The sequence below is a fragment of the Agelaius tricolor genome, unplaced genomic scaffold (assembly GCF_023055355.1).
Source record: "Agelaius tricolor isolate 1412-34295 unplaced genomic scaffold, bAgeTri1.0.p SCAF_1, whole genome shotgun sequence".
NCBI lineage: Eukaryota > Metazoa > Chordata > Aves > Passeriformes > Icteridae > Agelaius > Agelaius tricolor.
The window spans coordinates 28112787-28128446 of record NW_027269261.1 but is presented as its reverse complement, the minus strand read 5'-3'; the positions used below and the strand labels follow the sequence as shown (position 1 = coordinate 28128446).

The following is a 15660-nucleotide window of genomic DNA, read 5'->3' as shown; positions in this document are numbered from 1 at the left end:
CCCGCACCTCGCTCCTTCCTGCGCCGGGGCTGTGGGGCAGAAGGAGCGGCACTCGGGGTGCGGGGTGCCCTGCGAGGAGAGCGCGCAGAGCCGGGACTCGTTTCGCAATCCACTTCACTGTCGGGGGAAGGGGAGGGGGAGGGAGCGGCGCGGAGCGATCCGGGCGGTGAGGCGGTTTATGAGGCGCCGCCGGCGGGCGGGCAGGACTCAGTGTGAGGCGAGCCGTGCAACGGGAAGGTCGCGCAGCGTGCGCCCCGTGCAGCCCTCAGCTCCCACCGCACCCCGCAGCCAGGCCGGGCCACCATGGTGAGTCCCTGGGCATGGGGCAGCCGCGGGGTTCGGCGGGCGCTGCTGCGGTGCAGAGCGGAGGGATGGGGGCGGCTGAGTTCGGTGCGGATGGGGGGCGGGGGGGAGGGGGGGGTTGGCTGCTGTGGGGCGAGGTCGCGGGCAGAAGGGTGTGGGGAGGGATGAAGCTGACCCTCGCCGCGTCCGGCGGGCTCAGGCTGGGGCGGAGGGTCCCGTTCGGAGGCGCCGTTTGCGTGGGAGGAAGTGGTGGTGGTGGCGGCGGGTCCCGCCCGGGTCCCTTTCCCGCCCTGGGGCGTTGGTGTGGATTCAAATCCAAACGGCCCCTGGGTCGGCGGGAGCGCCGTGAGGCGGCGCCGGGCGTTGCCGGGGGGAGCGGCGGATAGCGGTCCCTCCTGGGAGGGGACCCGCAGGCTTGGGAGGAGGGGGGAAAGGAGCTTGCCACGATGGCACCAGCTCTGCTTTCTTATCGCTTCCTCCCTCCCTGCTCTCGGCGTGTGCGGCTGAATGAGGCAGCCTAAGCTGTCCGGCTCGCTAGCGAGGTGTGCTGCGCCTGGTCATAATAATGCACTGCGGAGCCCAGCAGCTTCTGAGCAGCATGATGATGAGGGGCAGGCTGTGCCTCACTGCACCATCGCCCTCCTCGCTAGACCTGTTGTCAGTTCGCGTTGGAGCCCCTGTCGATTCCGTGGTAGCGCCATGCTGTTGGTGGCTCTGTTGGATAAGAAACTATTTGTGTTCTTTTCTTTTTTTTTTTTTTTTTTAAAGAAATTTTGCTTCCCGTTTTGGTCATTGCGGAGGACTGCGTTTTTAATATTACTAGCGAATTGTAATCCACTTCGAAATAGAACGCATTTTGTAAAATCGGAGAATAGTTTCAAATTCAGTCTAAAGGATGCGAGTTTAACGTTTGTTGGTTTTTTAAAATTAAAACAAGTGGATGCTGAGAAACGTGCTAAAAGGAGCACTTCTGTTGCTAAAGCAGCACCACTGACCACTTAGTGCTATCTCTGCATTAAGAGAAGATGCAGTAGAGTGGAATTGTCTTTTCATTCATTATATTCTTCTGAGGAATCAAATGACTGTCAGCTCATCACGTTTAATGTGAACGATGGCTACTTAAAATTTGGGGGTTTTTGAAATGCTGTCTCCGGGCAAAGAAATTTGGTGAATAGAAGCCTGAATTTATTCTTTAGCTTGAATTGTGAACTTAAACAGCAAACCATGCATAAAGCAGGGGGGGAAAAACGGCAATGAATGTAGTAACAAAAGACTTACTGCATTTAGTCATCATCTGTGCAGAACCAAAAATGGAGTATCTTCAAGCAAGGTCTGTGTAAAAATGGGTGTGTCCAGGAGGCACAGTGACACTTTGAATGTGGTTATAGTTCATCCCGACAGACCAAACTGGCTCAACCTGTGACTGTCCAGCGTTGCCCATACGAGATAAGACAGAATGATTCGCTCCCAAAACAAGCTAACCTACCATAAACCCGATTTTAGTCTATATAGTCTAGTCCGGTTGTCGTTCTTTAGTTAGAACAGAACAGAATTGTCCCTTCAGATGTGATGCCTGCGAAGCACACCGAGAGCCGATCTCGGGGGCAAGCGGTGTCACCTGCGCTGCCCTTTGCTGTAGCTCTGCGCTGGGCAGCGCTGTGCAGGAAGGAGCTCCCAGCCTGGTGACTGCACCGCAGCCATAGCGGCTCTAATGGAACTCTACCTCTAGAGGCTGCGTGTGCCACAGAACCGGCCGCGCACACGGCAGGGCAGCTCCCCTGCTTTCCTGGGAGCTCTGGCTCCTTTGTCAGGCCCTCCGCACAGCCTGGGGCTGGGGGGATGGGAGCTATCGCAATGAAAATTCAAGTGCTGCAACGTGAATCGCAGAAAGCCGCGCCAAAGCTGCGATGGCATCAAATGAGGGTTTCGGGTGGCTCCCGGCCGCAGTAAGGGCATGTCAGACCTTCAGCACGGGCACCTGACAGCCGGCGTTTAACGGGCTGCCTTGCACGGGGGAGGTGTGCACGCTGTCCCGCGTGTGCTGCACCCTTACCGACAACTCCGGGAGGCCCCTCCAGGAAGGCACGGCGGCCTGTAAGCGGCGGGCACGGCGGTTCCAGGCTGCTAGCCCTCCACCTGGGTGGCACGGGAGGCTGGGAGCTGGCAGGCTCGCTGGCTCCGCCTTTTGCCGCTGTTGCGCAGCAGTGCCTGCAGAGCCCAGCACTGCAGAGTACAGATGGTGTTTGTTCAACCTTGCCCCACCTCCCCGCTTATCTTTCAACTGCTTCATACCTGTGCCTTCTAATAAGCTTTGTGCCCTTCTCAAACACTGCACCTCTTACAGGTATTGTCAGAGCTCATCCAAATTCGTGGTTAGATGTCTTAAATTGCTGGAAGAGTTTTTATTTCTAAAGAAGGAAGAGTTTGGGAATGCATAACATAAGTTACATACTGCTATGTCATGTCTCCATATAAAATTGTTTATATAAAACAGTATGTGACTCAACTTGGTAACCCGCAAGTATTGACCTAAATAAATAAACTAGGTTCTTACTGCTTAAATCTGATCTACAGTTTTCTGTGGATATAAATATCTTAGGGAAATGTATCACATTCTCTTCACTTAAACAATTTAAATATAAATGGCATGCAAAGGTATGAGTCTATGTTAATGATAGTCTGCAGACAGGTAAAAATCTGTTAGGCTTCTGTGAAGGGACCAGCAGAGTACTTCCATCCCAAAGCTTAGTTTTGAATTGTTCTCAGCAGTACTGCTGCCATGCCAGTCTTTTTTAACAAAAAGTGGAACCTGCATGGGCATACTTCCTGCAGCAGAGACGAATCTGTGGCTGCCAATACCCATTGTCTGCTGCTCTAGGAGTTCCTCAGCAGCCTGGTCTTCATTCTTAAAGCAGGTGAGCCCCAGCCCGTGTGTGGCCTTAATCTTGGGCTGTTGCTGCACTGTGTGCACAGAGGGTTTTGTAAAAAGTTCAGCGTTTGTACAACTGCTCAAGCAGCCACCTTCACTTCTGTTACAGGAAGAATAACCAGCAGCTGGGAACGTAAATGTTCCCATGCAGAATAAAAATGTAATTGAAATTGGCAAAGTAAAAATTGACAGGTATTGTAAACACATTTTTCTAAGTCTTTCCCTGACAGATGCTAATGTGGAGTGAGACTTTGGTGGGCATAGTTATGACAGAAAATTTTTCAGTCAATATTGCAGCAATAAAAAAGTTGCTGCTTAAATGGTCACATCAGGAAAGAAGCTGAAAAAACAGTGGTGTATTTCAGCAGTGAATATGTCTTTTCTGTATTTTAGTGGTGTTTATGCTTCAGTAAAGGGTTCAGGAAGTTTCCTTTAGGAGGAGGTGTGTTACCTTGTTACTGCAACTCAACTCAAGCTATCCAGAATTTGAAGAATCAGCTGATTTGAGCACCTAGGGGAGAGTATTTCTACAGTCCTCAAACTGGTGTTCTTTCAAGAGCAAAGTTCATTTTGGGTTTGGCCTGAAAGATTGATGCTTTTCATTGCTATCAAATCTAATGAATTCAAAACTGGTGAGAGAGAAGAATGAGGTGTACACGGGAGCTTACCCAGCTGATGCAGAAGTTGTCTTAGACTGCAGAACCTTTCTCTGTTGTCCATGTTACCTTATGCTGACCAAGTCAATGGGCTGAAAAAAGCGTAGACAGGCTGTATGCCACTGAAATGATGCATTTGGACTGGAGCTGGTGTCTTGTCTTTCACAGCCAGGTCTCGGACATAAAGTTTCATGTAAATCGCGGGATGATTTAATTCTAGTGGAGAGTATGTTTTTCTGATTTAGCTAGTCTGCCTTAAATTTGGAGGTTACTGTTGCATTACTGAGACCTAAAGTGTTTTATGTTGAAGCTGAAGCTAGTAGTGTGCTGTGTAAATGAGTTTTTAAAACCAGTCTGTGGTTTTAAAGGGACCTGTGTGCCTTGAGCTTGCTAGCACTGCTTGGATTATTGATTGATTGATACACGTGGTAATCTATTACTCGAGTGTATGGGATATTGCAGGGTCTGGAGAGGACAAAAGGCTGCCAGTTCTTTCTTAGCAAGCAATCCTGATGACTTTTGAGCTTTATTAGAACTATTCTAGAATGCTACAAATCAGTTCTGAAGAGCAACTACCATACTCAGAGGCCTCTACAAGTCTGTCTTATTTTGCCTTGAACTTTTGCTCCAGCTATAATCATATTCTCTTTTATTGCAGGCTGATCAACTGACAGAAGAGCAGATTGCAGGTGAGGTTTTTGTGTTGTGTTGCTACTCCTACTTGACCTGGCACATCTCCTAATCCAGTGACAGTCTGTGTTACACAAGATATTTAGCTTTCTTAGATACTAAAGTATTATGGTGGAATGTTTTAATTTGTCACCTAATTTTTAAAGGCTTATCTACTGTAAAAGCTCCATGGATATAATGAATTCTAGTTGTGTAGTTAATATAATTAAACAATCCTCACAGCTTTTCTGGCTTGTAGACTGGTAATTATTCTCTCATGACTACAAAATGTCCCAAGTGCAGACTGAAAGGGGGAGTGGGGCACAGGGGATGACAACAGATCTGGTGAAGGCTTGGAATCTGCAGTGCTTTTTTAACAGAAGGCAAAAATAATTTACTTTGCTGTCTCCTGTCAGCAGAGATGTTTGAGTGGCTCTTGTTGATGACAGCAGAGACTGGCTTCATGATGACAACTCTTGATATTCCATATTTGGAACTGTATTGTGTACTTGGACACAAGTGTTGTGTGTGTGCTGTTCTGATGGTCTGGCACTTGCTCTGAAATGCTTAAATAAATATGCATGTTATGTCTTGGTATTGGCCACCTAGAAACAGGTTATGTGCACTGGCAGCCATTTACTAATGGCAACAGCTTAGGTTATTATGTTATTAATTAGGTTATTATGTCCTACCCATGCAGGCTGCACAAACTTACCTGCCTCATTGCTCTCAGTAGACTGATCGTCAGTAATAGATGGGACTCAAAGCTGGTAATACAGAATTCAGCTTTGCCACAGATGTTCAAGAATGTCATGATTTTGATCTGACAAGTGTATAGTGTTAATACTGCAGAGTCTTGTGTGCATAACTGTCACGTGAAATTGCTTCAGAGGATGTTAGGGTTCTGCTGAGCTCGTAGTGCCAGGTCAAGCATACAAAGAACAGCCTCTGAGATACTCCTGTTTAGTTATGGTGTAGCTCTTGAAGACACTGTATTAAACAGAAGTGTTGTTATGAGCTGGTTTGTTTTTGCCATAATTGCCAAATCTGAAGTGTTAAGAACATTCTTCTGTAGCTTTTAGTCTTTAGAGGCTTGTTTTACTCAAAGGAGACTAATTATGGTTTTGTGGAAAGTCCTTAGTCTATTTACTTGTTGCCATGGTAGTGTCTGACAAGTAAGCACAAGCCAAATTTAGTTCAACTTCAGTTTGGTTTTTTTTTTTTTTTGAAAACTGGCCTACATAGCATAAGGGTTTTGTGATCAGTTTAGTTAGAGCAGGCTTTATCAGTTGTCACTGCTGTCTTTCCAATAATGGTTCATTGTTCCAGTTGTTAATTGTCAAAGCTTTATTAGTTGATGTAGCTAATTATGGAATATAATCAGGAAGTTTATTAACACTACCTTGGGATTAGTGTAAACTTTAGCTATTAAGTAATGATCATGTACTCCTCTGAGGCAAAAGTAAATATTGATGAGCCTGTCTACAGGAATAGAGGCTCTCAACTGCATGGAAGGATTACAAGTATATCTTAGTGTAGCCAGTGTAAAAAGGCCTGCCACTTGCTGGGCAGCTGTGATGTTTTGTTAAGCAAATGTATTTGCAAGTAAGCCATGGACCTCAGTTGTGAAGACATAAGCCCACTGGTGGTGTGTGAAGGAATCATTCTCAGTACTGCTTAGGAAAGGTTGCATCTGCTTAGTTTTGCTGTTAGAGGCCAGTGGTTTTGCATGGGAAGACTCTTAGAGGTGCAGTTTAAATGTTTTACAGAGATTGGCTACAAGAACTTGAGGCACCACCACTCTAACTGAGCTTCCCTGGGGATCCATAGTGTTTGGTTTGAAGGCAGACAGAGGAAATGGTACTGCAAGGCAGAGGTGACATTTACATTGCCATTCCTAAAACAGAAAACCAGAGTACTTAAAGCAGCCACTTCCCCAGGACTTAAATTCTTCCCCCTCTGCTGTGAAGCATCGCAGTGGTGTTGTTAAAGGTTCCAGATGGCATTTCCTGTGGAACATGCTGATCGTATCAGACTGAAGCTTCTTGTCATTGTAGGTAGGGATGAAAACCTTTCCAGATTTTGTTTATGTGAGAGACTGATACTGAAAGCCAATTAGCAACAGAATGGTCATAGTGGCTGCAGTTTCATTCAGTAAGAATTGAAGTTGCTAAGTCAAGTGGCTCTCCCTTTGGATAAGTGTTGTGTTACAAAGGTAATGGGGTCAGGACTACCTGGGTGGTCAGGTGGCAGAGCAGCCTGAAGATGCTTTTGTCCCAAAGCCAACTGGTCAAGTGAGCTATCCTTCCCTGGACTCCAGAGTTCTAAATGAGCTCTGTGTGCAAGCAGGCCTATGTATGGTGTTCACAGTCTTGTTTCTTTAGTGTGCTGTGGTTCTCTGTTGGGGATTTGGCCACAACAGAGATTGAAAATTTGTAGAAGTAGACATGTTTAAATGTTAAGGTCCTGGTAGCTGTGAAGAGAACAATTGACATTCTCCTATGAAAGTTCCAGACATAGCTGGCTAAACTGTGGAGCAGTGGATATGGCAGTCCTGGTTCACTGAACATATTAGGTCACCGAAGGCTGCCACTTCATTTGAAAAGGTGATGTGGTGCACAGATGCCTCAGAACTTATGGTTGGTTAAAAGAACATTCTGAGCTAGGTTCTTAGAGTTCACATTGTTGGATCAGCATGTCTTTCATAGGGCCTGGAAGCAGTCTTCTTCTCGGGATGCAGGATGCTTTCAGAAGGGTGGGTGGAAAGGCTGAAACCTTGTAGCCTTAGCAGAGAGTTTTCATTTACAGTTTGGTGTGGAATAAAGAGGATTTGCTTTACATGCTGTATGGAATCAAGGTGTTTAAGTGTGCATGGTATCTGTTTTATAACCTTATGTTGCAGGATGCCAGAATTGAGTTGCTCACTAAACTTCAGTATTTCATTATCCTTCACTAGCCATGGCTGCAAATCCTCCAAAGCTATGCCAGGTTGTTCTTGTTCTAGTCTAATTGCATCTGTGTATGTTGTCACTCCTTTGTTCTAATTACTGGAGGTGGTTCCTGGAAGTGGTTAGAGAGGTACTTTAATGGTATTCTTAACTTGATTCAGCATTTCAAGCAGGATTATGCTGCTAATCTTCAATTTGCTTTATTTTCTTGATGATTTATAGCTGGTTGCTTCTTAACCTATTGCAACTTTGAGTAAAAGAAGGGTAGAGTTGTCCTTGGAATGGTTCCTTCCAAATGTTGAGAATACACCACTAAAATGCCCATTTTACAGGAAGCAAGTCTTTGAGTTTTGTATATGAATGAAGTGTTGCCCTTTCTAAGCGGAGTCAGTGAAGTACTGTGAAGTGTGCTTTAGGTTAGTGATGGTTGGCTTTCACATGAAGGATGAAGTGGTTAACAGGTAAACGTTTTGAATAACTCTCGAGCACTTGACTCTTCATGAGGATGCAGCTTTCCCCTTTTGAGGTTCTTCCATGATAGACTGTGAAGGTCTCTACTAGGATTGAACCAAAAGCATTTCTTCCCTGGTATAGGAACTTAGCCCTAAGAAATCTGTTTGTTGCCTCCAAGATAACTGAAACTAGCCCCCCAAAGACCCTTTGGAAGGAATTGCAGGTATAGGTTGTATCTACTTGTTTCTGCTTTGTGATTTTTACATATTGTCTTGAAACTGTTTCTACTGGTCCTGTGGTAGCCTTGCTCTGATTCTCCTGGGCTAAACAGGGGGGATTGGCTGTTGGGACACTGCAGACTTAAATGTAGAAGAGTAGTGGGGTTTTTTCCCCTCTGTGGGGTTTGGCTGTGGGACTCTGGTATTGTAGCTGCATTCATGAACTATAAAAACCTATCTTTATAGTTGAATTTTTAATACTTGCCAGCTTGTACTCACCTCAAGAGTTTCAGAGTATGAAGTAAAGGCTTCATTGAGGTCATGTGAGAACGCAACTTTTACTGTGACTAATTCTGGTCTGGGAAACCCACCATCTGGAAAGCTGGCTGCATGGAAATATTGAAAAAAACAATGATTGGAAATACTTCTGATGCAGGAGTACCCTTGAGCTGACAGGTTGTCCAGAGCCATGATCTCTCAGGCGGCTCAAAAGCTGTGCAGGGGACTGAAGTCTGTAAGGGAATAGACAAGATGCTCATGCTTAACTGTCATGTGTGTGTGAGCTTCCACAGTCCAGTGAGCTAGTTTAAGGTCTGTGGCCAAAGACAGATGGCATGGATTAAAACCAACTCCATTTTTGGACTGGACAATTAAACATGTTATGCTTGTATTAGTGTTCCTGGCTACAGTACAGCCATTGTAGGGGGTTAAGAGGTAGTGTTGAAACACGGCAAAGGAGTCTTAGAATTAGTCAGAAACATTTCTGTGAAGGCTGTTTCAGGATCCAGTAGGGCTGGAGCAGTTTTGTGAGCAGCTTTTCAGAATGAAGACTCCAGTGGCTTTCCTCCTGGAACAATTGTGGTAGCATACAATGTTCAGACATCTGTGTCCAGCGGAAGTGGCTTATATTGAGAAACTTGGGTGTAGTTTGGTCTGATAATACCTTTTTCCGTTGACTCATCTCCTCTATTAGTAATAAAAGTGCTGTTAAGCTGCAGCATATGTACCTTTAAAGTACCATTTTCAATTTTCTCATAGCAATTCCATATTGTTTTATTTTGAGATGCAATTCCTACCAGGGATGTGGATCATTGTAGTTGCAGACAGCTATTTCAGCTCCATGTTAGGAGCCCTTATTCAAGATAGACAGTAACAAACATCTGAGTCTTTTGGAAATGGATGACCTTCCATCCTAATTTAGGTCAACGTGTGGTTCATCAGTAGACTGATGGGTGTGTTTTCAGATGCTGATGTTGCCATATTGCCATTGCAATTATAGCAGGCTGAGCAGTATACCAAAATTTTCTTAAAGATTGAAATCAAATTTTGTAACTTGCAGCAATCAGTAGCAGTGAATTTTTTGATTGTTAACATTTCAAAGCTTAAGGGATTAACTTTTTTTTTTTACAGAATTCAAAGAAGCTTTTTCACTATTTGACAAGGATGGTGATGGTACTATAACTACAAAGGAGTTGGGGACAGTGATGAGATCACTTGGTCAGAACCCCACAGAAGCAGAGCTACAGGATATGATCAATGAAGTAGATGCTGATGGTAAGAACTTTACTGATAAGTAATTTAATAAAGTGCCTAAACCATGTTTTTCTAACAAAGATTTTTCAATCTTTCAGGCAATGGCACAATTGACTTTCCAGAGTTTCTGACAATGATGGCAAGAAAAATGAAAGATACAGATAGTGAAGAAGAAATTAGAGAAGCGTTCCGCGTCTTTGACAAGGTACTGTAACGTCTACCTGGAATATTTCTGTTAAGAAAACTTGGTCTGCTTGTAATGTGCTTTCTCACAGACCTGAGGGGTATCTGCAGTCCTGTCACAGAGCCTCTAGGCTGGCCAGTCACCCTAAAGCTCAGTCTACTCTGGTGGTATGGGAAAGTCAGATGAGTTGTCAGGATAGTAATAAGTGACACAATTTAAAGTACTGCTTGCTGTGATACTGAAATACTTCCAGATGACTGGCAGGAAATTGTTTCAAGTATTTAAAATGTTAATGTTGTAAGTCTTTTATTTAGCAAAGACTACATAAATTGCTAAAAGAATCTAAAGTTACTCAGCTTACTTAAGATGCACCTTGGAGCTGAAAACATGATGTGAAGTGCCTTGGGGTTTGGGGAGGAACACATCAGTTGAGTTAGTGTACACCAGCACTTCAATATTCAGTGTCCCAACTATACTGGGATATGTACAAGTCATCTCTGAAGTCCTTGTGGCTTTATGCTGGACTCCCATGAAATAGGCAAATCAGATAAGTAGCTTCTGTTCTAAGAAATCACCACTTGAAACACAGTCATGTGATTTAATAGGCATCCATCACCTAAGAAGTTGCAGAAGGTGCTGATTGCATTGTTCATGGTTTAAAAATGTCAGAATAGGACAGTCAAAGGCTATAAGATAATATTACAATGCCCAAAGACATTGGACAATGCTGGAGATATGCTTACAGCTCTCATGTAGCTTGTGCAAATGCTGGTGGTTAAGGCTGTGTTAACTACTTAATGCTCAATTTGCTCTGCAATGTTCTTAAGTTATAGTTAAGTCATTAGGCCTGAGGCAAGTCTATTCCAGTGTTCCTTTTTCTCCTCCCAGGATGGTAATGGTTACATTAGTGCTGCAGAACTCCGTCATGTGATGACAAATCTGGGGGAGAAGCTAACAGATGAAGAAGTTGATGAAATGATTAGGGAAGCAGACATTGATGGTGATGGTCAAGTAAACTATGAAGGTAAGGAGTTGTTAATTGATTCTTTTTGTGTAGCAATTGTCATGCTTGTTCTTGTGCGGGTGTTGTTAGCCACACCAAGTTTAAGTAGGGCAGTGTTCAGACAAGTTCATCTGAACACACAGTGTTCCTTTAAGCTAATCTTCAATTAGTATGTACATTGTGTACCTCTCAATGAGTCTAAGTGTTATTGCTGCCTTTGTGCCAAAGGCAAAAAAGGGCTATTTGGTTGTACAGGGTAAGAATTGACTTTGTAAATCTAATGATGTCTAATGACCATTAGAATAAGCAAGTTATCAAGAGATGTTAATGTACTGTTCATACTGTTCTGTTAACTAATGCATGTTGACCTGACTGTAGGATGTCACTCATTTGTCATCAATGCTTTTAAAATTACTTGCTGATCAAAAGGGGAAGCCTCTAAAACATGCAGAAATTCCAAGACCTTCAGAAGATACTTTAAATACATTTATTTCACATAAATCAGCTACGACAGTAATTTCTTTCTATTTCTTCCTGACATTGAACTGTAAATGAAGTCATGAAAGCAGGAGTTCCTTTAGACAGTTGTTTGCAGCTGAGACACACTAAGCTTGTTTTTGACTTTTTGAATATGTTACAGAAAATATCTAGGGTACTTTCAGATAATACTGTGCTGTTTCTGAGGTGTAGGTATGCCTTCCCTTTGAGGCCTTTTTCATTGTGGCCTAAGGGTACACAGACATCTGTGAATGAAAAGTAATTTTTATGTACAAGGCTGCTTCATCACTGTTTGAGTAGGCTGTTCAGAGACTGGCACTGGAGAGTGTCTGTGTCCCTGTTGTTTCCAGTTGCTCTTTCAAAATTTGAGCAACCAGTTAACTCCAAACTTTTAGGTTCTGGGTTTCCTGTCATTATTGTACCTGAAACTATGTGTCAGCAAGATGAATGTAGAATCCTATTTTGTGGGTTCTAACTTGAAATAGTTTATGACTAAGCATTGAATCAGTTGGTTAAAGCCAGCCAGGCAAAATGAAATAGTAAGGCTTAACTATTCCACTCTGGAAAATAAAAGTTCAAACCAACACAAAGTTTGCCTGTACAGTTACTTAGTTGATTGTCACTTCAGTGTGATTTGTAGGGATTTTTTAGTCATTCTTGGATCTCTTGTCCCCATCTGTAAGTCTGTGGGTGTAGGACCCTGTAATGTTTTATCTTGGAAGTAAGGCTGTTCTCCAGTTCACTGAGGGACCAACTTTTATGGAAAAATAAAGACCTTTTGCCATTAAAAATAGGAGGAGTTTAGGTGTGATTGCTGGGAAAGAGGACAGTCTTGAAGATGCTTTTTTGAATGTAACTGAAAATGCAGTTTTGAAATAATGTTCAGCACTAGTAAGGCCACTTCTCAGATCTTGCAATTCAGATTTTTTTCCTTCAAATAACCTATGCAACTCTTTCCTTTTACAGAGTTTGTACAAATGATGACAGCGAAGTGAAGACGTTGTACAGAATGTGTTAAATTTCTTGTACAAAATTGTTTATTTGCCTTTTCTCTGTTTGTAACTTATCTGTAAAAGGTTTTTCCCTTACTGTCAAAAGATTATGCATGTATAGTAATTAGAAGGCCATTCCTCCATGTTTTTCTCCTTTATCTTACTGTCATTGTTCTGATTTTTGGAAAATTGATCTAAGTAACAAATGTTGCATGTGGCTTACTCTGGATATTTAAGCCCTTCTGCACATCTAAAGTTAGATGAAGTTGGTTAACTGAGGGAACATCTGGATTGTCTATTAAAAAGTAGCTTTCTCTAGGAAACTTAGGTATGACTAGTGTGACAAGTTACATAAAGTAAGCCAGGGTTTACCGTGCATTAGCTGATCCTTAGTTAAAGCAACATACTGGTTCTAGTTCTCGAGTACATAGGAGTTTTTCCTATAGGAGCTTTTACCCCTTTCTGTGATGGGAGGATAAGGACTCTTGCAGCTTAACTGCAGGATAAAATGAAGTGAATAGCATTTATCATATGGCTAATGCACTGTAAAAGTCATTCTCCTAGCTTACTTCACAGTAACTTGTTTGTGGCCATACCTGTAACATGTTGTTGAAATGTGGAGTCTTAACGTTGTAGACGATTGACAGTCAACAATATGAAACTTAAGTTGCACTAATGCAAAACGGGTGATTTATCCAGGTACTCGTACACAAGGTTTTTTTGTACTGCTGGTCCTGTGCCAGAAAACATTTTCTCCTCTTGTTACTATGCTTTTTAAACTTTGTTTAGCCACTTATTTTCAAAAAAATCTGCTTATGGCACGATTTGCCTCAAATCCATTCCAAGTTGTATATTTGTTTTCCAATAAAAAATTACAATTTACCCATACTGTTTCAATGTATCCTTGAATTATTTACAGGAATTGTTCAATGCAGTTGCTGCTCTGTGTTTCAGTATGTAGCAGTTTGGTTTGCTTATGCAATGGATTGGCTGTCTTAAAATAGCTTGGAAGGTGAAAACTTAGTCCTTAAACTCTGGCCCTTAATAGTATTGTTGACTTGAAGAAGCTTTCTTACTAGTAGTTTAAAATGTATTTTACAGTCTTGTGTGGAGCTTGGTGCTTCAATAAACTTACCGTAGTGACTGGCTATGCCCACTATCTGTAGACATTGTGAACTGGATGTTGACCTAGTTCAATAGTTGACCTAAAATTAAAATTCCTTGTTCGGACAACTAAACCTGTTTGCTTTCTTTTAATTATTTTGGAGTTTATTCCCTGTCAGTTGCTACATTGGGGTAACTTAGTCTCACACTTGGGCTTTTCTGAAACTGCCATGTCTGAGTTGCCGTTCAGAATGCAGTCAGCTCAAAGTACAGAATGAAACATTCTCTTCCTCATTTGTTATTGAGCATGACTGTGCTTCTAGCACTAGTTTTCTGTCAAGGTTTAATTTTTTTTTAAGTGGAAGACAAACCTGGTTTCTACCAAGGATGAATCCAAGAACTCAAAAGAATGCCAGAGGCTGCTCGTGCCCCTTGCTTCTCTACTCTCCTGGCAACAACTGCCTTGACTGTACATGTGCAGTATGGTTATCTTGTCTGGGGATTCTGCTGGCCTTTAAACAAAGCATTGGCCCCTGCCTCTGGGTACCACTCAGTGCTCCCAGCTGAGCAGTTACCTAATGTTTTAAAACTGTTCCAATCATCTTTGATGTATTTATAAATGCAGTGAGCATCTAAAATTAGGACAGCTGTTCAATCCAAATTCAGGAGCACTTAAGTGTTTATGGTCACTGATCTTAAAGCTCTGCTCTCTGAGGACTATGAACAGCTCTATTGGCTTTCAGAGAAGGCTTTTCAAAAGTGGTTTGATAGTCAGCATCGGAATTCCTTACAACTGCTGTTTGTGTGCTGGCAGTCTGATTCAGGAAGCTTATGCAGTCTAAATTTCCTGGCAGTTAGGATTTGCCTTCTAGAAAATAAGTGATCAAACCGACACTTCCTACCCAGTCTTCATCCTGTGCTTCTAAGAGCTTGGGGCAAGACATCCTTAGGATTGCACAGGTTGAGGGGAGTTTTCCAGAAGCATCAGAACAACCACTTGAGATTCTGAGTTGCTGGAGTATTGGATGTCCCATTTTTATAGGTAAGTAATGCAAACAGGGATCTGACAAGAATTTTTGGTTTAGCCAGTCTGGTGCCTTGATTTTCAGTAGGTTGGGAATCACAACGCATTCAGTCTTCTGCTACAGCTCAGCATGCACGTGGAAACATCTAAGGTGAAAAGGGGAAGATGTCCAATGGAATATCACAATTAGAAGGGGGACCCACAAGGATGATGAAAGACTGCCTTAGCCAAGAGAATGGCCTTTGTCAAGATGAATGTGTGAGAAGGCCACATTTATTTACAGTCATTTTAGCTGTTCCCTGCTTGGGGTATTCTAGTGTCAGGAATCAAAGCTTCTGGTTTTGTTTAGGGTGAGTGTCCATGTTGCTGTTATGTAAATGAAATGCCTGATTTCTAGGTCAGTAACTGAAGTCTTACTGCCCTGTTTACTTAATTCTTTAACTGCAGGATGGGAGTGGTAGATTTCAGTACTTTCTGCTAATGGAAGAATGTTTTCTGACAGTAAGTCAAGTGTGGTAGAAGCTAATGGCATGGGTCACGAACCTTTTGGCTGAGGTGTGCTTGCAGGTGCTTTTGCCATTGTGAAACAGGCCTTTGGTCACTAGGCAGTTTTCTGGATGTTTGTGTAGGAACACTCTGACATTTCAAGTTCAGCTTCTGATAGCTTTACAAGTGACAATCCATCATCCTGTCAAATAGTGTGGAGGTTCTCATGTTCTGTTCCAGCTAAAACAAAAGCCTTTGTGGCACAACAGTGCAGTAAAACAGCTGGTGGTGTTTTGGTCCAAGCTGGACATCGAGGTGTGGGAGATCTTGGGCCCAAAGACTTCTCCCTGTGTAGGCCTAGGGGGATATTCTACTGATCCCTGAAAGGAGGGAATGAAGACAGCCAGATTAATCTTAGTTGCACCACCGGCAAGGGGAGATGGGCATAGATTTGAAAATACTCTCTAAACAGGACAAAACACTTATTTTACAGGAAGTGGTAAAACACAGATGTGGAATCTGTGCAGATTCAAAACCCAGCTGATGCCGTGCTGGGCAAATGTCTTCAGCAGCTCCTGCTTTGAGCAGGGAGTTGGGCTAGGTGATCTCAAGAGATTTGTGCCAAGCTAAATGATTCCCACAAGTGCTTCTGCTAGCTTC

The 15660-nt window shown here is 43.0% G+C and overlaps 1 protein-coding gene across 1 annotated transcript; it reads left to right on the top strand.

Annotated features, from left to right (window-relative positions):
- The first annotated feature begins 152 nt into the window (after nt 1–152).
- On the top strand, nt 153–13274 carry CALM2 (calmodulin 2). The gene is made up of 6 exons (XM_071427930.1): nt 153–306; nt 4547–4577; nt 9587–9730; nt 9808–9914; nt 10782–10917; nt 12361–13274. Exons 1-6 carry the CDS (start codon nt 304–306, stop codon nt 12387–12389), a joined length of 450 nt encoding a protein of 149 aa, XP_071284031.1. The 5' UTR covers nt 153–303; the 3' UTR covers nt 12390–13274.
- The last annotated feature ends 2386 nt before the right edge of the window (nt 13275–15660 follow it).

Excerpts from the sequence above, each read along its gene's own strand:
- CALM2 (XM_071427930.1), top strand. Across the intron at positions 9,731-9,807 it reads CAATGAAGTAGATGCTGATG|GCAATGGCACAATTGACTTT; the intron begins GTAAGAACTTTA and ends TCAATCTTTCAG. Across the intron at positions 10,918-12,360 it reads TGGTCAAGTAAACTATGAAG|AGTTTGTACAAATGATGACA; the intron begins GTAAGGAGTTGT and ends TTCCTTTTACAG.